Source organism: Protopterus annectens, chromosome 3.part1 (assembly GCF_019279795.1).
Source record: "Protopterus annectens isolate FY-2018-M chromosome 3.part1, PAN1.0, whole genome shotgun sequence".
In the NCBI taxonomy this organism is placed as follows: Eukaryota; Metazoa; Chordata; order Ceratodontiformes; family Protopteridae; genus Protopterus; species Protopterus annectens.
Genome location: NC_056732.1, coordinates 377,977,169 through 378,001,544, shown reverse-complemented (window position 1 = coordinate 378,001,544; position 24,376 = coordinate 377,977,169). Strand labels below are relative to the sequence as shown.

Here is a 24,376-nt window from a genome sequence, read left to right as displayed (position 1 = left end):
GGGTACCAGTGTTGTCTTGGCCAGTTCGGAGCTAATCAGAATTATCCTTGGACGTTCCTCTTTGATTTTCAGTAGTACCTTGTGCATCAAGGGAAGAGGTGGAAATGCATATGCTGTCAGGCCTTTCCAGCTGAAGGATAGAGAGTCCACCTTCCATGCAAGTGGGTGGAATGTCCTTGTGCAGAATTTGTTGAGCTGGTGATTTTGTGGGGAAGCGAATAGATCTATTTGTGGCATTCCCCATTTCTTTGTGATGGTCTTGAAGATGTCCGGGTGTAGCATCCATTCGTGAGCATCCGAGGTGGTTCTGCTTAAAATGTCTGCTAGGATGTTCTCTTTCCCCGGTACAAATATTGCCTGTAACTGGATGTTGTAGCTGAGAGCCAGATCCCAAAGGTCCAAAGTCATTCTGCATAGGGGGTAAGAATGAGTGCCTCCCTGTTTGTTGATGTACCACATGACTGTGGTGTTGTCTGTCCTTATCATCAAATGGCCTTCTTTGAGGAATGGTCTGAATTTTAGGATTGCCAGTTTTACTGCCAGCATTTCTTTTTGGTTTATGTGCAGGTGCAGCTGGTCCTGAGTCCACAGTCCTTGTACGCATTTGTCCAGCATGTGTGCCCCCCATCCTAGGTCTGAGGCGTCCGTTGTGATGGTTTGGGTTGCTGGAAATTTGTGGAAGGGTAAGCCTGGGTTTGACTGTCATGCCCGAGCCCACCATAGGAACTCCTGTTTTAAGCATGGGATTAGTGGTATTTCTGTTTCTAAGCTGTGCCTGTGTTGAGACCATAAATTCTTTAGGTACCACTGTAACTTTCTCATATGCAGTCTGGCATGTGGGACCAAGATTATGCATGATGCCATGAAGCCCAAGGCCTGCAGGACTTTTCTTGCTGTTAGTTTGTCCTGCTTTGTTAATGCCAAGAAGTAAAGAGGGAGCTCTCTTTGTTTTTCTGCAGTTAGGAATGCCATCTGTTTCACTGTGTCCAATTCCGCGCCCAAGAAGGTTCTTGTCTGGGATGGTATCAGCCTTGACTTTTGTAAATTGACTGTGTATCCCAGTGCTTGAAGCAAGTAAATGACCCTTTGTAAATCTGTTGTCAGCTTGCTTCTGTTGTCCGCTTGTAACAGGCAGTCGTCCAGGTATGGATAAATTTGGATTCCCTGTACTCTGCAGTGAGCGATTACTGATGCCAGGCATTTTGTGAATACTCTGGGCGCAGTAGATAACCAAAGGGCAATGCTGAGAATTGATAATGCTCTGATCCTGCAAGAAATCTGAGGTATCTTCTGCAATTTGGTCGAATGGGGACGTGCAGGTATGCCTCCTTGAGATCTAGAGTTACCAGCCAACACTCCTTGCCCAGCATGGGAAGAAGTTGCTGTAGAGTCAGCATCTTGAATTTTGGGACGATGATGTATGTGTTTAAGATGGACAGGTCGAGAATAGGTCTCCAGTTTTTCTCTTTTCTTGGTACTAGGAAGAGTCTGGAGTAGAATCCTTTGCCCTGTTCTGTTATTGGTACTCTTTCCACAGCTCTCATCTTTATTAATTCCGCTATCTGGTGCAGGGCTTCTATTTTTTGATTTGGGGGCAGGTTTGGCATTCCTCTTTTTACTGGTAAAGTGTGGAAGTGGAACCGGTAGCCTTGGTCTATGGTTTGCAAAATCCACTTGTCTTTTGTGATATAGTGCCAATTTTTCGAGAATAAGGCTAACTTTCCACCTAATGGTGCTGCTCTTTGCTCCCTGGTAGGCGGAGTCAGAGCCAAGTCACTGTGATTGTCCTGTTGCAGTGGCAGTGGTGGTGTCTGTGCCTCGGTTATTGCCTTCCCACTGTCGTCCTCTGTAGGCACCTCCTCTGGATTGATTTCTGCCCCTAGAGCGTCTGTTCCTGTCCCTTTGTGATCTTGTGGAGTCAGGAAAGGACCAATTTTTGGCAGGCCAGTTCCTGCTAAACCTTGGGGGCTGAACCTTTAAGAAATCTTTTACTGTTTGTACAGATTTTGCCTTCTCTTCCATTTTCTTCATTACCTGCTGGGCAGGTTCCCCAAATAGACTGGCCTTATCCATAGGAGCATCCAATAGCTTAGCTTTAACATGATCCGGTAAGACCTGTTCTTTCAACCATGCATGCCTTCTTGTTACTGTGCCAGTCATGGCTGATCTAAATGAAGCCTCCAGTGCATCATAGCCACATTTTAAAGAATGGTTACTAACCTGTTGGATGTTATTCACCATTTCTAATACATATTTCTTATCTAAAGATTCATCAGAGGACAGCTTTTTAATTAACTGATCAAGCATAAACTCTTGGTATTGGATCATGTGAAACTGACAGTTTAAAGCTCTAGCTGAGAGAGTAGCAGAGGTGTAGACTTTTTTACCCCATCTCTCTAAGGACCTGGATTCCCTTTCAGAGGGAATAGGGTTTTTTGCTGTGGTCGAGGCTACTGCCTTAAGCCCCTGTGATATAGTTTCGGGGTCTGCAAGAGGGGCCTTGTATAGGTGGTGATGAGTGTCTGGCACCCTGTAAAATCTATCTGGTTTGGCAGGGGCTGGAGGTAAAGAATCAGGTGCAGTGCAGACATCATTAAATGCATCGTCCACAACAGACAGGACAGGAGGTAAAGCTAAAGGCCTATGTTGTGGTAAGTGCAGAAAAGTCCTAAGCCTTTTTCTTGAATCTGAGAAATCTTGTCCCTGCCATTGGAATTGTTCTCTCATGGCATGTAAGGTTTCCCCAAAGGAGAATTCCTCTGGTGGAGAGGCAGCTGGAATGGATTCTTCAGCATCTGAATCTTCATAATTGGAAAAAGGAGCCTCTGGCTGGTCTGTAATGTCTGAGTCATCCGCAGAATCATCAGAGGACACAGGCTCGGGGGGCTCTGCCCTTGGTCTCTTTTCTGGGGGCTGAGAGGCCCTGTCTGGGTGAGATTGGGATCCCCTAATTAAGGATATTAAATCTTCTGCCAGAGTAAGCATTTGTGAACTAGAAGTGGGCCTGAGTGAGGGTGGTTTAACAGGCACTGATTTAGCTGATTTGGCTGCTTTAGCCCTGGCAAAGGCCTTAATAGACATGGCTGCAGGAGGCCTAGCAGCACCACGTGCTGGGGTAGAGATATCCAAAGGGATGGTGTCTGATAGATCAGTAGGAACCACAGTTGTAGGCAAAATTTCTGAAGCTGATTCTGGTAAGATAACAGGAGCCTCAGTAGTAGTCATGGATTCGGCTGAAGATTGAGCAGTTTTCTCGGTTTCGGCCGAAACCGAGACACTCGCGGCTTGCTTAACCGTGGTTTCGGCCGAAACCGCGGACCGTGAGTGTCGGTCTTTTTCTTTGCGTTTCTTAACAATTTGGGTAGTCGGAGAATCCGACGGCATAATGTACGCAAAATCAGAGCCAAAAAACTGTTCAGCAAACTCCGACCGACGCCTAAGCGTTCGTCGGTTGAAGGAAGCACAGGCCGAACAGGCTGCTACGTCGTGGTCTGGGCCTAAGCAAGGCAAACAGTAAGAGTGGAAATCTTTATGAGGTATTTGTTTCCCACAAGTTAAACAGTTATTGACTTTCTCTGACATCGGCTGAGGCAAGAAAGAGTCCCCAGCGGGTACTTAGCTTTTAGAAGTCTTCGAAGTAGTATTCGGTAGTAGTAATCTCTGGATCTGACCGACCGGCACTTGCGAACAGCTTCTGCTTCGGGTGCCACGCGGCAAGAAAGACTGAGGAAAATGGCGTCGGCTGATGCCTTTATACCCGAAGACCAGCAGAGATGACGTCGGGTGAAGTGCGACATCAGCCGAAGCCGGACCCAGACTTTGGAATCCGGCCGACCGAAGGGCTGCCTGACGACAGGACAACCCATTTGTTATGACTGCAGATGCATCCATGAAGGACATCATAGGGTTTTACATAGCTGCACTTACAGTCTGTTTAAAACACAGAGCCTTGCAGGCTGTACGCTGATGAGAAAATATACTTTGCAGCACAGTACTACATTAACTCTAGTGCAGTTACTAATATATATATATATATATATATATATATATATATAAATATGTATGTATATATATATATATATATATATATATATATATTTATAAATATGTATATATATATATATATATATATATATATATATATATATATTACTTTTATAACAGACACGTATGCTACTGTTACAGCTGCAGCTTTAATGTTCAAGGTTTACTTTTGAGTACAAATATGAATGAAAAACCTTACACTCTCCAATTTACCTCAAAATATAACTTCTTACATACCCTAACAGCTTGATTTTACAGTCTTTATGTACTGTTCTTCTCACATAATTTAGATCCTGTTTTTATCTCAGTATCTTTTTTGGATTCAGTAAGGAAGCATCTGTGAGAAAAAAACTTCTGCTGATGCTTGTGAGAAAGCATGTAATATTTACTTTAAAAAGTTGTTTTTCTGCTGATTCTGTGAGAAAACATGTTCATTGTAAGAAAGTGCCTGTGAGGAAACACTTCTGCTAATGTTATGAGAAGGCACACAATATTTGCCTTTCAGAATTGTTTTCCTGATGATTCCGTGAGAAGGCATGTCCATTAACAGAAGTCTGTAAGGAAGCATCTGTGAGGGAGCACGTCAAACTGTTCTGCTGATGTGAGAAAAGCATGCAATATTTGCTTTTCAGAATAGTTTTTTAGAATTTCCGCTGATACTGTGAGGAAGCATGTCTATTAACAGATGTTCCTTTTGCAAAACACATACATAGTATGGATGCCCATTTTACATTGCTAAACTATATACTTACATTCAAGCAAAGGTTTTATTTTAGGCTTTATTTTTCAGCGTATTTACAGCAGAATTGAGTTTAATCTTTTGTTTATTGTTCAGCATACTCTAACAGTAAAGGCTCAGAAATTCCCTTTTTCGTGGCTGTAGTAACCACAATGGCAGTAACAGCAGGTACCCTGCTCCAGAAGGACATACCCTTTAGTAGTACTAAATTTTTTCTGAACGTGAGGTCAACAATTGCATTCAGAGGGGGTACCACCTAAGACGTAGATGGGCTCATACCAAAGGCAGTGAGAAAAACACAACTCCTCCAGAAAAGGGGCTTCAGAAGTCCACCCCCTAACTGTCTCATCAATTCAAACAGATCGCCAAAAAAGATGTCATCATGGGGGGAATTTGAAGACCCTTCTCTCTTACATTGGCTCTTCTTGTAAATCTTCTCAGGGTGAATGGGGGGATACAAGAAGGCACCGAGGGAGCCCTGGATCTGGGGCTGTTCAAAGTCTTTTAATAAGGACTGTCCCTGAGAAAATCATGTGAAGCTAAGGCCTTAGAAGGAAATGAGGATCTGGATCTGGATCCCACATGGCATGTGAAGATTCCATCTCTGATCAAGACAAAATTCTTTCTACAACATTGAACACAAAAGTCGAGGACGCTGACTGGAAATGAAGCATCCTTGATCAGTTGATCTAAGACAAACTCCAGTTCCAGTCACCTATCTAGCCTGGTCCGACATCAAAATTGGTGCAGACCTGTCCACAGCCAATGCACTCAAGGTCATGGATGGCACCAACAACCTCACAGATGAAAATGAACCAAGGCCACTGACCCCAACACCACTTCATCACACATACAGCTCCAAAGGGAGATGTGGTGAATGGATCTTCTCTAGTTGTTGTCAGATCAAAGACAGAATACAGAATGCTATGCCTCTCCCTCTGAGTGTTCTCAAATTAATATCTCAAATATTAATGCTGGGCTAGCTTGCAGAATTACATTATTTCCTGTCATCTGACTTCTAGTCCCAAGCCCCAAAATAACCATTGATGGCAACTGGTAGCAGTTTTAGCATCTACCTGTAAAATACAGATCTTTGGCAAATGCTGGAAGTCATAAAACAATAAAACACTTCCAAGACAATACAGAAATCTCCCTAGTTTTAGACATTGTGTCTCTTTGCTGCACTGAAACTGAAATATATATTTTATTGCATAGCCATAAAGTAATTTAATTGCAGCTATTTTTCTAAAATTTACTAGACTGAAGTTAACCTCCTTTATCCCAGTTTCCACTGTTAAAATATATACATTTAAACAGTTACAATAGCGCATGTACATTTCTGTTCTTTTCCAGTAGGGTACACTGTGGTTAAATTTGAAAGGCACTTTGCAAATACCTTCAAGCAGTTTGATATACACATGGCATACAGTTCTAAGACATTTGTAACACAAGCATCATATATACATCCTGTTGATATTCACAAGTGACATATAATTATTTAGAAAATTGCAGATAGCTGGGCTGGCATTATCTCCCTTTGTCACACTGGAGTGCCCAGCAATTTAGCTGTTCAGTTTTTTTGAAAGATATTGTCTTGTCAAAACAGAATCTGAGCTGCCTATGGATATCCGGAGAAGGCAAAATTTTTTCTCTTTCCCTTTTGTGCTAAGGATTGAGAAAGAAAGAAGGCAAGTTTATGGACTAGTTTAGAGACATTTTATTGACCACTTTAGACATGAAAGGGGTTAATCCTAAGTGACATCCTGTCTTTGTGAAACATTAAGAAAGACGGAAATGCCATAAGATATAACTCTGCAACCCTTTTAGCTGATGAAAAGGCTACTAGCAGCACTGTCTTCCAAGTACAGAACTTCAAGGAAGAGGAAGAAGCAAGCTCAAAAGGAGGAAGAGTTGGTTTCTTCAAAACATAATTCAGGTCCCAAGGTACTGAAACAGATTTTCTTGATGGCCTGATATGATGGTCACCTTTTAGAAATTGTCTGACAGCAAAACTTGTAGAAAGAGGTAGATTCAAACGTAAACAGTTGGCTATAGCTGATAAATGGGCCTTAATAAAAGAATAGACTAAGCCTGAATTGAGCAACTCCCACAAATAAAAAAGAATATCAGTGATTCCCTTAGTAAAAGAATTCTGCTTTCTCTTTTCCATTAAGACACATACGATTTTGTAATAGTGGGTTTTCTAGCCTCCTGTAATATGGGCAGCATGTTCTCTAAAAGACAGGTGCCTAAATGGAATCAAAATCCTGTTACCCAAACAGTTATGTTCAGCAAGTCCATCCTGTGGACTAACTTGTGGTGATTACTCTTGGCCAGGTGAAAGATAGGGGAGAGAAAATGTCTGGGCCAAAAGGGGGTCACCAAAAGGACCCTGGGATTGTCCTTCTTGATTTTGAGTTGGACCTTGGGAATAAGAGGGAAGGAAATAAAACCATATAGGAATGTGCCTTTCCATGAGAAAGACATGGTATAATTTTCCAGTCCTACAGAAAATAATATCAGCTGCTTGTTTTCTTGGAGGCAAAAATATCTACTTTGGGGAATTCCCCAATGATGGTTAACCTTTATGGAGACCTCTCAGTTCAGCATCCACCCGTGAAGGTCTTTGTTGTTTCAGCTCAGAATCTGCCAAAGTGTTCATTCCTGAAAGAATGCTGACTGCCAGAAGGAAGAGACTGTGCTGAATTGCAGTCTCCCAGGCAATTGTGGCAAGTCTGCAAAGCTTGTAAGATTTTGTCCCTTCCCACTTGTTACAGTGGTATTGTCTGTTAGCATTCGTAGGATTCCTGAAGTACACATGTGGTGTAGTGATCAGAGGGCTAAGAGCAGAGATTTAATTCCTTTGATGTTGATGTTAGTTTTCTTGTCTTGCCCTGACCAAACATCCTTAGAACATGCCCTTGTGACAGATCTGAAGTGCCTGTGGAGATTTCCTGGCAAGTAGGAGAAACCAGAAGTAGCACTCCCTTATTGATGAAATTTGGTTGATCTACCAAAGAAACTCCTTCTTGATGAAGGGGAAGAGAGGAATAAGTAAGTTCAAGGGACAGCAGAGCTGTAACCAAACAGACTTGAGGTCCCACTGAATTGTCTTCATGTGGAACTTGACATATGGTATCATCTGAATGTCAGAGGCCACATATCCCAAGGCTCTCAATATCACTCTTGCTGAGGGAAAGTCTACAATCAGAAATTAAAGTTTGCCCTGGGGAAGAAATGCTATCTTTGAAACAGTGTTTAGATGGCAACTAAGAAATATCATATCCTGAGATGGGAGAAGTATAGACCTTTTCTGATTTACAGTGAAACCCAAATGAATAAAAAGGTCTACAGTGAATTTCAGACACTGAAGAAGCTTGCTTCTTGATATAGCTTGAAGAAAAATATCATCCAGGTACAGGGAGATAAAAAACTCTGAAGCCTACAAAAAGCTATGAATGGGGCTACAGATTTTGAAAATATAGTGGAGCTGCAGAAAGACCAAGGGCAAAGCAAAAAAACTGAAAGTGAAATTGCAAGACACAGAATCTTAAGAATTTCCTGTAGTCTAGATGGATGGAAATATGCATGTATGCATCTTTGCAAACCAGAATAGCCAATAATGCTTGAAGAAGAATCGCTGGAAGCAAGCTTTGAAGACACAGCATTATGAAGTTTGGTACCCTTAGGATAGTGTTAAGAACTGATTCAGGTACCTTATTTTCTTAGAACTAAGAAAAGTCTGAATACAAATCCTTTTTGTGTTGATGAATGGCAACTGGTTCTGTGGTTCCCTGATGAAGTAACACTTTCAAAATGGGAAAGATTAGATGCTCTTGATCTGAGGGCAATTGTGGATACCCAAATGGGAAGGTAGGGGAGAGCCATTAAGTTTGTATCCTTTCTGAATGATGCTGAGCGACCATTTATTTGTTTGAAGTTATTAGTTTCCATGCAGGGAGGGAAAGAGATAACTTGTTGAAAAGAAAATGGTGAAGGCTGATGTAAGAGGAAAGAATATGGAGAAGACAGAGAGAAAAAGACTGATAATCACAAACTGGAGGCTTTTTCTGGAAGGGAACCCTTAGCTCCCTTAAAGTCTGATTTTAGTTTGTCTTGGAACTTCTTTTTGGCAGACTTTTTGCCTTTTTGTTGTTGTTTCTGTTCTTTGTAAAACAGGGGGCCAGCCACTGAATGGTAGTTATTTTTGAACTTAGGAACAGGAGAGAGAAAATCCACTTAATATTTTGCATAATCTTACCTATCTCCTGCAAGTTTTTAAACAGATCTGTAGCAGCAGAACCAAAAGGGATTCCTTAACAAAAGAAGCATTTAACAACTTGTTCTTGACATTCTTAGGTAAAGCTTGATGTGTAAAGCATGAATACCTTCTAAAAACTGAACCTGTAGCTTCAGCTCTGAAAGATGCATCAGCAACATTATTACTTCATTTGACAGAATGTTTAGCTACTTGGGAAGTAGAATTAAGATGACAGATATTGAGAGAGAGAGACAGACAGACAAAGAGAGAGAGAGAAAGACTAAGGAAGTTTTAATGTCTGAATCAGGCATGTCTGTTGGAAGCTTGTGAGTTTGGAAGTTTCTAGACCTAAAAAGCAAGTGTAGAAGAGTTGTACACTTTTTTGTGCCATAACTATCTATCTACAGCCCTGCTCTGCTTGTTATTGGGTATGGCATTAATAGATAGTAGCCACGGCGGTGCAGTGGTTAGCATTGTTGCCTCACAGCAAGAGGTTCTCCGGTTCGATCCTCGGCTGGGGTGCCTTCTGTGCGGAGTCTGCATGTCCTCCCTGTAGTCGCATGGGTTTCCTCCGGGTGCTCCGGTTTCCTCCCACATCCCAAAGACATGCTGTAGGTGGACTGGACACTCCAAATTGGCCCTAGGTGTGAGTGTGTGCATGTGTGTGCCTTCCATGGAAGGTTGGGTGCCGGGCTGGCAACTCGACACTGTAAGACTCCACTGCCAATCATGAGCGGACAGGTGATCTGCTGTGGCGACCCCTAACCGGGAAAAGCCAGAAGAAGAAGAAGTAAATTGGATGGTTGGTTTATCTGACTTCACTGAAATTACTGCAGGGTCTGAGCAATGTGTTTTTATACAGAAACGTAGCGGTGTCAGACACCTTGTACAACCTATCAGTTTTTTCAGGAGCAGGGGGCCTAGGATTCTGGATTAAAAAAAGAAGAAGCAGATGCAAAAGTGTCTTGGTTAAAGATATGGGGACTACCATGCTCAGCAGGTCATAGTATCTGTTTTTGGATATCAGAGACTTGTTTGCCTTCCCACTGGGAGTGCTACATCATTTTTAGTACAGTGTCCCGAAAGACAGTTCTTCTAAAGGGGAAACAGCAGAGATAGTATCATCCTCCTTAGCTTCAAATCCATCTGGAGAATGAATTTTAGAAGAATAAGCCAAATAATTTTCTTCAGATTCAGAATCCGCCTCTTCAGATGATGATTCTCTTTGTCTCTTTTACGGCCAGGAAGCAGTAAAAAAAGGAAGAATTGGGGAGGCTTTGAGATCAGGACTGCTGTAAACAGGCTCTGTAAAAAAACTGTACCATTCCTTCTGAGGGTCTCTGGAATCAGGAGGAGGAGAAGAAGTAGTAGTAGTAGTAGTACTAAGAGGTTTTGTTTTGTGCTTCCTTTTCTTAGGTACATCTGCTTGTACAAACCACAGATGATCCAACTCTTGACATACCTCAATAAAGGTAGCTGGTTCTTCTTCCATAACTAAAATCTGAGGAATACACTCTGGTCCCTCTGTTATAATGAGCAAAGGTTCTCGCTTCATAGTCAAACTGGCCATCTGATTCATTGAGCAGGACTTGCTAAGAGGCTGCCATTCATCCGCCTCTGAAGGGGTCATGACAGCAGGAGCAGCAGATAATATCAGGCAGTCTAAGGGTTGATCAAGTGCAACAGCAGAGACATTGAGGTCCAACTGGCCAACAGAAGTTTCTGTCTTTGATTTTATTGGGATTCTTTTTCAACTATTGAGAGACATCTGGCAAGGAAGATTCAAGGGTCATTCTAACTGGAACAAGCTTCTTAAAACACTGATTATCAGGAACAGTTTTCAGAGGAGATAACTGACTTTTCAAGGTATTAGGCACAAGGAACTGGCAAGTGAAACACTCTTTTTAATTATGAGAGGGACCTGGGCAGAACAAGCATTTACTGTGATTATCCCAGTAAGGAATCTGCCTCCCACAGTGACATTTACACCTCTTAGCTAACATAGAAAATCCAAAAAGTCATTAAAAGATAAGAAAAAGAGGAAGATGACCCCAGTGGGGATATTTATTAGCTCAATGGAATGGAAGCTGGCACATGCTATATGGCTGGCAGTCCAAAGTAAAAGTGAAGCCTCTCTGTTCAAGATGCTGCCAAAAAAGTTCTAAATATTTTCATGCTTGTACTTCCCTTATTGCACTCATTTCATTTTTGCCCTGTGGTAATACATAGGACATACTGCACAAAAGGAAGACAACCAAGCTTTGGTATGCTGAAGTATGGTATCCTTGGCAGGATACTTCCATAAGTAGCGAATACTGCAAAAGTGATTAAAAAGGGACATCTAAACTAACAAAACATCACATATAAAGGATAGACTGAGACCTTACAAAGTACCAATGCCACAGAAACAATATAAGAAATTCACAAAAATGCTCAATCTAGGTGTGATAGAACAGTCACAAAGTGAAACAAACAGCCCAACAGTCCTTGGCCATAAACATGATAGAAATATTAGATTGTGTAATGGCATTAGAAAACTGAATATCATTTCAGAGTTTGATACCAATCCCATGCCCAGAACTGATGAGTTGGCGGACAACCTAGGAAAGATACCGCATCCCGAGCTAAAGAAAAAAAATGCCTCTGAAACCCCAGAAGGTATATTTCAGTACAAAGTGCTACCATTTGCCCTACATGAAGCTTTAGCCACCTTTCAGATACTGATGGATAAAAAAATTAAACCCATTTATGAAACACTGCTGCATACCTGGATGATGAGGTCATCCACGCAGAGAACTGGAAGTCTCACTTATCCAAAGTGCAAGCTGAGTTCGGGGCTATCTAATATGCAGTCTTGACTGAGAATGCTAAGAAGAGTAAACTGGACAAGGTGGAAGCCAAGTATTTGAATTGGTATACTTTTTTAGGAAGGAGTGTGGTAAAACCTCAACTAGAAAAAAATAGAAAACATGAGGAACTGGCCTATACCATACTTAACAACTGTACAGATATTTCCAGAACATCCCTGACTGTGTTTCATATTTTCATCCTATCCCTCATAGAATTTATATTTTTTCTGGTAAATCACTGAGAATTAAAGGCAGTCAATAATACCAGACATTAGAGTATTGTACTTCGTATTGTTCAGAAACTAGATGTTGATGCAAATCCTGTTGTTTTATTAACTTTTTTAAGTGAATTACAGCAATATTTAAAAAATGTCTCTTATTTTGGCCTTTTGTTCTACCCACCTGTTATTTTTGGATTTTTCCAGAAACCTTGAACAAAGAATTTGAGAGATATGGAATATTACCTCCACTAAAAGACTGGTGAATGTTCTTCGTAGACTAGATGTGTAGAATAGAAAATTTGTATCAAGTTTTGCAGTTATTACCTATCCTTTGACAGATCTCACAAAAGGAAAGGCTCCTGTGAAGGTACAGTGTCCTCCTGTGACAGGCACAACATTTAATGACTAAAAAGGATATCATGTCCTGAACCTGTACTAGTGACTCCTGATTTTATTAAGCTTAAACAGAGTGCTTAGTAGTAAAGGAGGCCTTCTGTTAATTAGAATATTAATTATTAGGTAGGCATTTCAACCTGGTAACTGATCATGCCCCATTACAATAGCTGAGTAAACAAACAAAATGGCAATACAAAGTTGTGCCAATGAACAAAGTAACACCAACCCTTCCAGTACACAGTGACTCAAAAGCCTAGGCTAACAAATAGGAATGTTGATGGGTTGCTGAGGTCTGATAATCCTTTGCTGTGGGTCCAAAACTAATGGTTATGTGCTGGGAAGGGAGCGGTTGTAATATTCTGGATATAGAAAACAGGGTATATGGCTTTAAAATTGTTGCTGAAGCTTGTGCTGGGAAAATTCTCAGAGTACTGAATGACTGTATTAGCCAGCTTATGAGAAAATAAATGCCACTCCTGTGATATATCAAAGGAAGTAGCCCAGAAAGCTAGAATCAGGTAAGTGTTCCTTACTCAGAGGTTCAGGATGGTATAAAACAGGGGCTTTACCTGAAGATTTAAAACTGTGAAGTTTAACAACCCAGTTGGGGCTTCCTACAGATGTGGCTTCGGACCAACTTGTGAAGATTTCCATTGTTTCTGAAGCTGAGGAGAAAGCCTGGCACTGCCTGCAACACTGACTTGAGATAAAACTGCCTGTTTGCTGACACAGCTGTGCAAGATTGGACATTATGGTGAAAATCACCAAGATACTGGTTTGTGTGTTTGCTGATAGTCAAAGAAGCTGTAATTTCAGTTATTTCTGAGGATCTACACAATAAAACTGTTTCTTATATGAAAGTTCTATCTCTAGTGTCTTTCAGATTTAGAATATAGAGTACAAATGCAAGCCCTCAGCTTAAAGGGAGTGCTGTAATATATAGTGCAGTGTCTATGTTAATCCCTTATGGCTAAGCATATATGTGGGCGGTCATATGACAGAATCTTGCTTCTCAGTTGCTGCCAAGTTACTAAACAGAGCAGTTGTGCACTTGTTTGCTCCTGGATGCCTATATTTTGCCATTAAGCTGATAAAACTACAAAGAGTAAGAGAAATCATGGTTTGGAATAACATGCACATGTCATTCAAAGTATAATTTTTGAAATGTGTCAAAAATGTTGAAAATCTTAGGAAAGATGCAGTATAGTACTTCCTTGATTAAAAACTAAATTGCAAATCTTATCATGGTGGTAAAGCAATGAAAGCAACTTTCACTGACCTGTGCAAACATTTAAAAGACGACTGAGATTAAAAACAAATCCAGACTTACATGTGGTATTCAGATATGGAACAAATAAAGCAGGCTCTCACGTAGTCGTGTGAGCTTGAATAAAGACCCTAAACAATGCAGAATGTGCACCAAAAATGTATGTCCTTTTCCAATATTTTAACTCAGGCCTGCAGCTGAGTTACAAATGTTGTTTGAACTTCTCCTTAGCAAGCACAAAATAGAAGCAGTCAAACTGGAACAAAACAATCTGCACAAAGCTTCCAGGTGTACAATGCCAGAAGACAACTTTTGGGCAAGTATACAGTAGGGAACGCTATAGCAATGTAACTATGCACTCTTCTAGAAATATTGTTAATGAATTATTTTTTCCATGACCCTAACAAAGTATGTAACTCCTCTATCCCAAATGTGACAGCTGCTGTTTATGAGCCTTCTATAACCAACCTTCACAAGTGTTAAGGCAGCCCCTTGCTTTTCAACTATTGCAGAGGTCTGTAAGCAATGTATCAGTAAGAGGACTGGAAAGAATCTGTGGGGATACAAATACAACAGGGAGACTATGTATAGTAACTGCACACATGAACAATGCAAATAATTTTAGTGTTCTACAAGTATGTTCTATTAAGAAAATACATCAGCACTTCAAGTAAAAAGTGAACATGCACTTGTAATTTTAACCCTGACATTTACACATAAATAAGAGAGTCTTGCAAAAAAATGCCTTATAATTTAGTTGGAACTTGATATATGTTGCCTCCTCTAGATGTGGGTTTTTTTTAAAGTTTTTACAGTCAATAGAATACAACAATGGTTAAAAAAATTGAAAAGGGATGAAGAGAGAATTTTCAGAAATGTATATCTCTCATCTGTAGCCAAAAAAATGACATGTTTGATTCCGTTTGAATCAACCAAGATGGACACCGTTATGATAAGTAGGTCTGTTCCAATTTTTTTAAGGAAAATGCTGTTTTCACTCCAGTATAATCTGTATTTGGTCAGATATAGAATTTTGATTACATTCATAAGTAGAGCCATATCTTATGTCATTAGCATGAAACAAAGTAATGCGATAAACACATGTTTTAAAGGTATGGATCTCTTTAATGGAGAATTTTATTAAAAAGACTGTTTTAATTATGAATGCTGTCTGAAATCTCAGTACTATGGCTCACAAAGTTGTCATTCTATAACTTATTCTTCAAACTTAAAAAACGTACAAAAACAAAATTGTTGAAAGTGAAGTGTCCACTATGACTCAAGTGTAAACTTGACAATGACCCAACTTGCTGAATTTCATTCAACACAAATGTATCCCAACAAGAACAGCTACAACTAATTTCCTCCAAAAGTATACACACCAGTTCCATAGTCACATAAATAAGAAGAAAGGGAACATACCTACAAAAACAGAATCTCTGTCTGTACACACAGAAATTGCATTGGTAATGATTTCCCATGGAAAACAGCAATGGAGGAGTTCAACATCAGGATGTTGAACTTGGTAGGCTAAGACCCCTCTAGTGGGCATTCGGTGAGGTGTATGGAAACTGAAACTGAATGAAACAGAATCTGCTCAAATGTGTGTTTAAATGATATGGCTGATACAGCAAGGCTTTCTAACTTTAAACCTAGCAATATAAAGTTGAATATAAACTTCAATATGAAGTTGATCGTACAGAGAACGTCAAACATTGGTATCAGTGATGATCTGAAACATCAACAAGCTCAAAATCAAAATAATAGGTTTAAGACACAAACGAGCACCATGCAGTATGCATAGCACTAAGGATCAAGTAGATAATTGCTGCTCTGTAGCACAGTGATTCTGGACACTACTAGTATGGGTAGCACTGCTGGTTAAAGGCTGGATAAAGGAAATCTCCTTTTCTTATAGAAATTTTGCAATCTCTTCCCATGTGATATAAATACTACACTTTATTTATATGTATATTTAATTCTCTGACTGTATTTGCTTATTTATTTATATATGTGCAAGACAAAAACTAAGTGTTAATGTGTAAATTAAAGGGTTTTAACTTAGCGCCAGACTTTGGGTAGTGTAACTGTTATTTCATGTATAAGTTCATGTGTAAGGCAAAGGGCTTTCTGCACCACTTTCATCACATCACTCTTCACAGTGTTGACTTACTACATGTCTTAAACCTGTTATTTCGATTTTGGGCTTGTCGATGTTTCAGTGCATCACTGATACAGATGTTTGATGTTCTCTGAATGATCAACTTTAGATCAAAAGAATATGTTTCGATCTAAAGTTAGAAAGCTGATACAGCAATGTATGTAAATGAAGATGCTTACTAGTAAAACTTTTTAAAGATATCACTGAATTATGTCTAAGATGGATTTTCTTACTTCACAAAATCTCTTTATAAAATAAGAACATGGAACAGACTCCCTATCCACACAAAACAGAGTTCATCCCTGTCCAGTTTCAAGCACAACTTAGATATATGGATGGGAAACAGAGGATTTACCCATGGACTGTCTCCTGTACTACTAATGGACAGAGCAGCTCCTAAATGCTTTAAACATGCATGGGTCCCCTCAAATTATCTATGGTATGATCCCTTAGGGTTAATATACATGTATTGACCCTTGGGATGGGTAAGACCAATCTATAACCAAATGGGATAGGTTATTTTGAGCAGAAAAAGGGAAATTAACTAAGCTTAAAATGGCCTGCAAGGGCAGCTAGCCTAGTACTTAGCTATGAATCTATAAGAAGAAAATCAGAAAAACAGAATGGCAATTATATGAATTAATTAAGTAGGCTCATATTTTAAGCATACTAACAAGGAGCATTTGTATATGTAGATTTTTTTAAGCAAGCTTTTATTGTGACACAATAAAGTATTTATTCAGTTATTTTATAAGTGAATCTTGCTGTCCCTTACATATAATCAAGATGAAACTGCTCGAGCATCAGTAGCACAAAGAAAAAAAGATGAAGGACATAACACTGAATGCTATTTTCCATAGGAAATCATTGCTGATGTGGTTTCTAAGTGTTGTCCGGCAATGATTCACTTGTTAGAGAGATTTCTCCTTTCTTTTAGTTGGTACGACTGTGGATTTGGTATATACAAGTTCAGGGGTTGGGGAGAGTGCCCTCCTGCAAAAAAACGCATATAAAAAAAAGTTTTCCGCCCTTTTTGGGTATTTTTTTCATTCGTTTGAAGTATCGACTTTCAGGAAGTCCATGTTTCATAGCAGAACCAAGTCAATGCACACAATAAAATAGTAAATTCATGCATGCGTTCAACAGTCAGGATATAAGCTACGAGTGGTTACATCATATCACCTGATCAAGTTAAAGCAGATGGTAGAAACTATACTATGACTCCTCGGGGTTTAAAATGTGAAGTAAAATGACTTGCCCTGCTTTGATATTACTAAAGCTAGAGCAAAAAAGTTAAAATGTGACAGACTGATGCTTGCTACTAGCATAGCTTCAGTATCTAATGGTTACTCCAACCATTACAAAACTCAAACATAGTTTTGGCAAAGTTTCATACATCATTTTTTTTCCCTTTTTTAATTTTACAGTTTTGGACCTTTTGTGTTCCAGCCTTAATAAATTACGTATACATGTACATGTACATATAATGCATAGGAAGAAGAAATTTCACTTAAGAAAATGAAAATCCACTAAGGGGTGAAAGTTCGATTTGTGTTGTCCATGTTAACTCAAGCTTAAAAAGACAAAAATGTATGCACTCTCAACCATAGTGTAGATAGGCATTACAGTACTGCAGGATATATCTGTGCTCTATAGTAGTTATTTTTATCTTATAAAAAGTCAAAAGTTATTTTTAGGGAAGGAAAAAGGGGAAACTGAAAGTAGAGATGTACTCATTACAGGATAAACATAGTCAAATTTAAATTTTTTTTTCACTTTTTTATGTGAAAACATCACATGAAAAATCTTATATAGATACCTATTGTAACACAGAGTGATGGTTCCATTGTGTAAATGCCTAGCAGATATGATCAGAACGCAAAGCTATAGATGTGTAGTTAGTCAGTGCTGTAATTATACAAGAGAGTATGTAAAAAGAAGTGAAACAGAAGTTTGTAAGTGTGGGAAAATGTGCATTAACAAGGAAGAGGGGCTGGTCCCCTTTAAAGAGAATTACCTGCTGTCAGTTATTGGAAAGTACCTACATACCTGCATCTTTATAAGGCCAGGGGTAATGGCAATATGGAAAATGTTACTGGTTTAAGAGTACAGAGGAATCTGCAGTATATAGTAAAGGACGGACACATCAAGGCTGGAGTAATTGGCTCTGTCAGCCGTGGTTGGAGTTTTAGTAATTAATAGCAGTAAAAGCTCTAATAGCTGAGACCCAGAGTTGTTTAACTGGACAACTGTCGGTACAAGGTTTCATGTGCCAGTGACTTTGGTTTGCTCATACAGAAAAGCACTGGCAAGAGATTTTATATTCCAAATGCACATGCCCTGGAGAGGAGGAACTTTGAATTAACTGTTGTACGTAGTTCTGCTAAAGACTTTTTTTGATGGGATGTCACTGATTTTAAACATTATTTAAGACTATCCGCAGGGCAGCCATGGTGGTGCAGTGGTTAGTGTTGCTGCCTCCCAGCAAGAGGTTCTCTAGTTTGATCCTCGGCTGGGGTGTCTTCTGTGTGGAGTCTGCATGTCCTCCCTGTGGTCACGTGGGTTTCCACGAGGTGCTCCAGTTTCCTCCCACATCCCAAAGACATGCTGTAGGTGGATTGGACTCTCTAAGTTGGCCCTAGGTGTGACTGCGTGCATGTGTGTGCCTTCTGTGGAAGGTTGGGCGCCGGGCTAGCAACTCAACACTGTGAAACTCCCCTGCAATCATGAGTGGACAAGGTGATCCACTGTGGTGACCCCTAACTGGGAAAGCCGAAAGACAAAGAAGATTTAACACTGCCAATGCTGAAATTTGTGTTTGCTCTTTTGCTAAGCACTGCCATTGCAGTAGACAGTGAACTAAACTGATTTTGTGGTAAAGATTGCTCTACTCAGTTGCTGTTTTATTTTCCCTTTATTGCTACCCTTGGGTTCCTGTTTTGGCAAAGTTATTTTTGTTTGCCCAAATAAAACCACTTTTTTTTTTTTTTACAAAAACTAGTGTGCCTGCTGCTTGAAGCTTCCACAATATATAAACATTTCAATACATAGGATAAGACAATTCCCTTACACACACACACACACACACATATATATATATATATATATATATATATATATATATATATGTGTGTGTGTGTGTGTGTATGTACAGAACATTCAGAAACATTCCAGCAGAATCAGATAGGCTTTACTTTTACACTGATGAATGCTTCTAGTTATATAATGCTGTTAATGGTTCACATACATTTTGTTAGATGGAATCACCCTTCAACAAACATTTCATACTGCTTGTACAGAAAGAAGTGCTGAGACACCATACATGGAGTGGGAGTCATGAAAATTCCCCTTCAAAATTACAGTGCAGGACTGTACTAAATATTAACATGCTATAATGCATTAATATTAAAAACAAACATGCCACAGAGATGTATGGTGTAACAGAACATGGCTTGTTCTACTCTTAACTCAAATAATCTCAGAGCTAAAGTGCTAACTCACACAAAATTATGACTCAGCACTTCATCTGTGATTCTTAAATATGTTGTTTTATACCACTGCTTTGTGTACACCTTTTTATAAGCTGCTGTTAACTAGACAGTAGATGTATCAAGCTGAATAGTGTATATGTAGAGAGCAATTCCAGATACTAAGGGGCACAGAGATGTATGGCTGGCCCCTCACTTCATTAGAAGTCTCCAAAGCAAGCACATCCCTTTGTATACAGACGGAGAAGTCCTAAATGACCTGTACACCACACTGCCTCACTGTCCATATGATGACAAGTAGTCCTTCGGGAACATGACCTATATTTTATGTGTAGGTGCCTCAGTAGCAGGTCTGTTTAAGAATGATGTCTGAAGCACAAAGTGTAAGAATTCTCACAGTTCACTGTGCCATGCTGTAATTTTTGGTAAAAATTACTACAAGCTCCTTACAGAGATGTATACTGTGCAACAGCACTACAGAAAGGTACTCTCATGAACTGCAATGTTCAGTTAATATTAATGTACAGCATTATGCTGATTTGTGTTGCAAAGTGTTTCTTTATGAATCCTACCCACAGGCAATACACTAATGTGCACAATATGATGTTTACTTACATATCTGAGCAGTCTCATCAAAATTCAGTGCTGATTTGAAATATTCTTCACATTAGACGGGCACAAATTATACTCTTCCTGTTAAAACTCTAGTAAAAGGGCAGCACTAATCTTTCTGAAAAGGAAATTACAAAGGCAGCAGCTACCATCAAAGCATAGGCTGTGGTCTTGAAACATTTTATTTGGATTCTTCTCTACAGGTGATAAATGATTCCACAGAGCAGTAAAATATATACAAACAACAATGTACATAAAGCTATCTGAAGTGTGAATGCTAGATATGATCATTTGTAAACTCCTGTAAAGTTCTGTATCACTGAGATAGACAACAGCATTAAAGGAGACACAGCAGAGGAAATGTGTAGTCTAAGAAACAAGTGGGCTACATGTATAACGCAAGAGACAACTCACATACCTTGGGGCCCACTGGTCCTCTTGGTCCGGGCGGTCCTCTTAATCCCGGATCACCCTTTTCACCCTAGAATAGTACATATTATTTATTTCATGGAGGAAAAAATGTGTTTTGATTGAAATAAAATGCAGAGATTCACATATATTTTATGTGCAGGTGCCTCTGTAGCAGAACTAAACCACAAAATGTAAATGATCCAAGAAAATGAATACCGTTTAAGGAACTGAGATGAATTTGCATCACCTAATATAGTGTGTTTCTGGCTCATAATCACAGAAATCTTGAGTTTAGAGAAACATTTCTCTGTACCTGTTAACATATTACACACTGATAAGAAATATATGTTGTTAAAAAGTGGTCAGAAATTTAGCAGTGATTTACATTAAAATAACAAGTACATTTTCTCTTCAAAGAATGTCTACAGAAATGAACTGCACAGTGAGCTATTTGGTGAAAATGTAGAGTTAAGTTTTTCATGGTTTATGACTTCTGAATTCTGCATTAAATCATTTTATGAACAAAAAAATAGAGCATTTTTCTGCTTGTACTTTTTGAATAAAATCTACGTTGTCTTGAATTTCACAGTATGAAATGTTTTTCTTGACCACATTATTAATCCAATCAATACTGAACTGCTCCCTACATACCTCATACTACTTGCTGCACTAAAAATACACAATATCTAAATATATATATATATATATATATATATATATATATATATATATATATATATATATATACTATAATGATATACTATGCAATGACAATGGCTGCAGCTCTAACCTACTTACTAATATTCTCCAGTTTTGAGGTCTGATAATGAATTAATGTTGGTGCCATAATAATTAAGGGAACAAGTTAGTGAAGGCCAAACCAGCGAACATTTAAAATACACTGTAAAGCCACTGAAAGCTCCATGGTATGTTTACTACTCCCCCATAAATTATTCACACAGAACACCTTGCAAGCATTTATACAAACACACACACACAAACACACACACACACACACACACACACACACACACACACACACTTGTGCATACATGCACTCACACATAACTCACCACCAATATTCTCCACCTTCCGTTCAACAGCTGCATTACTACATTGCATTCAGTGCATGTATGGTTCATCTAAACGATGTAGAGGACCTAGATAATGAGTATTTAGCTTTCTACATCCTATATTGTACATGACTGGCCAGCACCATTTCAAAACTAAGGCATAATACATATTTGTACTAGTCACCATTCTGACCTTCCAACCTCTTGGATGCTACACACTGCAAATTCATTCTAACCTGGTATGGTCTGGCCTTCTACTGTCTGAACCCGTAATGTGCACCCTATTGAACAGCATTCTGTCTTATAGCTACTGCACCTGAATGAGGAAAATACCATAATGTATATGAGGTAAGCGTTACAGATTGATGGTCCTCCATGCACTACAAAGGATTACATGCCAGGAAAACAACCAATAATTTAAAATATATATGAGCAGGATGGTAAGTTATGACATCTGAGTTAAGGTCTTAACAAAGGTTTGTTATGGTAGTTCTTGTGCCCTTGGACCATCATAACAAAAAATCAACATTTTTTACAGCAAGCAAACATATAAAAGGATCTTTGGCACTTAACCAGCTGTTATGGCTATGCATTATTTATCTTCTGATGACTGAACATTCCCATAGTCATGGAAATTTATTTACATCATATTACTGTTCTCAACACTTCCTTTGATTACGGGGTACTGTATAATGCTCCTTCGGATTAACATGCAGTATGATTTCTGAGTATCTGATGTTTACAAAACTTAGGTGACTCCTTTGGAGAGTATCCTACATACCACTTGCAGTGGGGTACTACTCTGTCATGTTCTTTTAGGACACATATTAGTGATTTTTTTAATTTTTAAAAGTCATAAGGCAGAATTCTTAATCATGATCAAAGAATCAAGTTGCACTTCTATGATTTAATGTGATTCATAGACATCAGTAAAACTGCATAGTAATAAACTACATTAAAATACAATTAGTATGACTAGGAATTGTTCAGCTAAGATGGGACAACTGCTCAACATAGTACTTTCCATTCTGCACATATAAGTAGTGCAGGTACCAAGAAATTAAGAGGCGCGCACCACTGTCCCACATACAAATATAGCGACATACATTCAGACACACACACACACACACACACACACACACACACACACACACACACACACACACACACACACACACACATTCTGAACCCATGATCTTTTATTCATATCAGGTAGAGATCACGTTACAAGCAGTGGACATCATGCATGCACATAGACACATACACATATACTCTCCCAAGTAGCACTCAAATACAGTCACACAAACATATTCGCGCACATGCATGCATGCACACACACACACACACACACACACACACACACACACACACACACACACACACACACACACACACACACCTCTAGTGCAAGCACACCCCACATCCATGATCCCCTATTCATATTAGCCACAGATCATGTTACAGGCAGCGTAGATCAAGCATAGTAATAGACACACACACACACACACACACACACACACACACACACACACACACACACACACACACACACACACAAATGCATACTCTCACATGAAGCACCCAAGCAACTACAATCACACAAACATATTCGCATACGGGTTCTATTCCCACAATGGGTACCTGAATACATTTTCCAGTATTGATGCTGCATATCTGAGGTGCCAACCTTCAGATGAAACATTATATGTAGGTCCAATCTGCTTGAGTTGGTATAACTCAGGTAACTATAAAATATTCCGCTGCACTTTTCAGTAAAATGGGAAGCATGTTTTACTGAGAATATAAATCCCAAATTATATTTCAACCAATATTAACAGGAGAACAGAAATAAATTCAAATAATAACAAATAAAAAATATGCTAAGTCTTACATGAAACAACCATATATTGTCCACTGTCAGTTATATAAAACCATCTTGCAATTTGATTAACTGCTTATTTTTTTTCCAGTCTTGGCTCTATATTAGAACATCGAAGTTTCAAAACTTCTAATGTTCTAATATCGAACTCTATTCAGCGAAAGCGGAAAACATCGAACATACAGAAGAGCGAATTTTTTCCTAGGGAAAATATTTGCTGTTCCTAAACACATGCACACAACACAAGCACGCCAAACAAACATCAATCCACACACATACACCTAAAATCTTACACCTAACCCTACACTAAACTATACACACACCACTAACTATCTGCTTACCTTAATCCAAACCCTAACCCTAAGGTCCTTCACGATCGCACACTCACCTCACCCGTGCCCTAACCCTAATTCACCTACCCCACCCTAACCCTCACGTCCACACAATCGCACACTTACCTGACCCATGCCCTAACCCTAACTCACCTAACCTGCCCTAACCCTCACGTCCACACAATCGCACACATACCTAACCCGCACCCTAGCCCTAACTCACCTAACCTGCTCTAACCCTCATGTCCACACAATCGCACACATACCTAACCCGCACCCTAACCCTAACTACCCTAACCCGCACTCAATCGCACACTTACCTAAACCCGACCCGTAACTTTCCACCACAGAGCTGAAAATACCGAAGCAACAGAAACGGACAACCGAATTCTTTCCCAATAAAAAAATTTGGTTTTCTGTTGCTTCGATATTTTCAGCTTTCATTGAATAGGGTTCAATATTAGAACATTCGAAGTTTTGAAACTTTGATGCTCTAATATAGACCCTATAAGGACTCTTCATACTTTCTTTTCCATAATACCCATACACTCTGTGATACCATTGTTCTGCATCACCAGCTGTCAACATTATAACATCCATATACCAAATTTTAGATCTTGCAAATACATTAGCACTTTTCTGC

The 24,376-nt window shown here is 39.3% G+C and overlaps 1 protein-coding gene across 1 annotated transcript in view; it reads right to left on the bottom strand.

Annotated features, from left to right (window-relative positions):
• COLQ (collagen like tail subunit of asymmetric acetylcholinesterase) overlaps positions 1 to 24,376 on the bottom strand; it is a 3,098,435-nt gene that overhangs the window by 1,404,551 nt on the left and 1,669,508 nt on the right. The window contains exon 7 of the mRNA XM_044066844.1: positions 20,457 to 20,519. Within this exon, the coding sequence (XP_043922779.1) occupies positions 20,457 to 20,519 (63 nt within the window). The remainder of the gene's footprint in view (positions 1 to 20,456; positions 20,520 to 24,376) is intronic.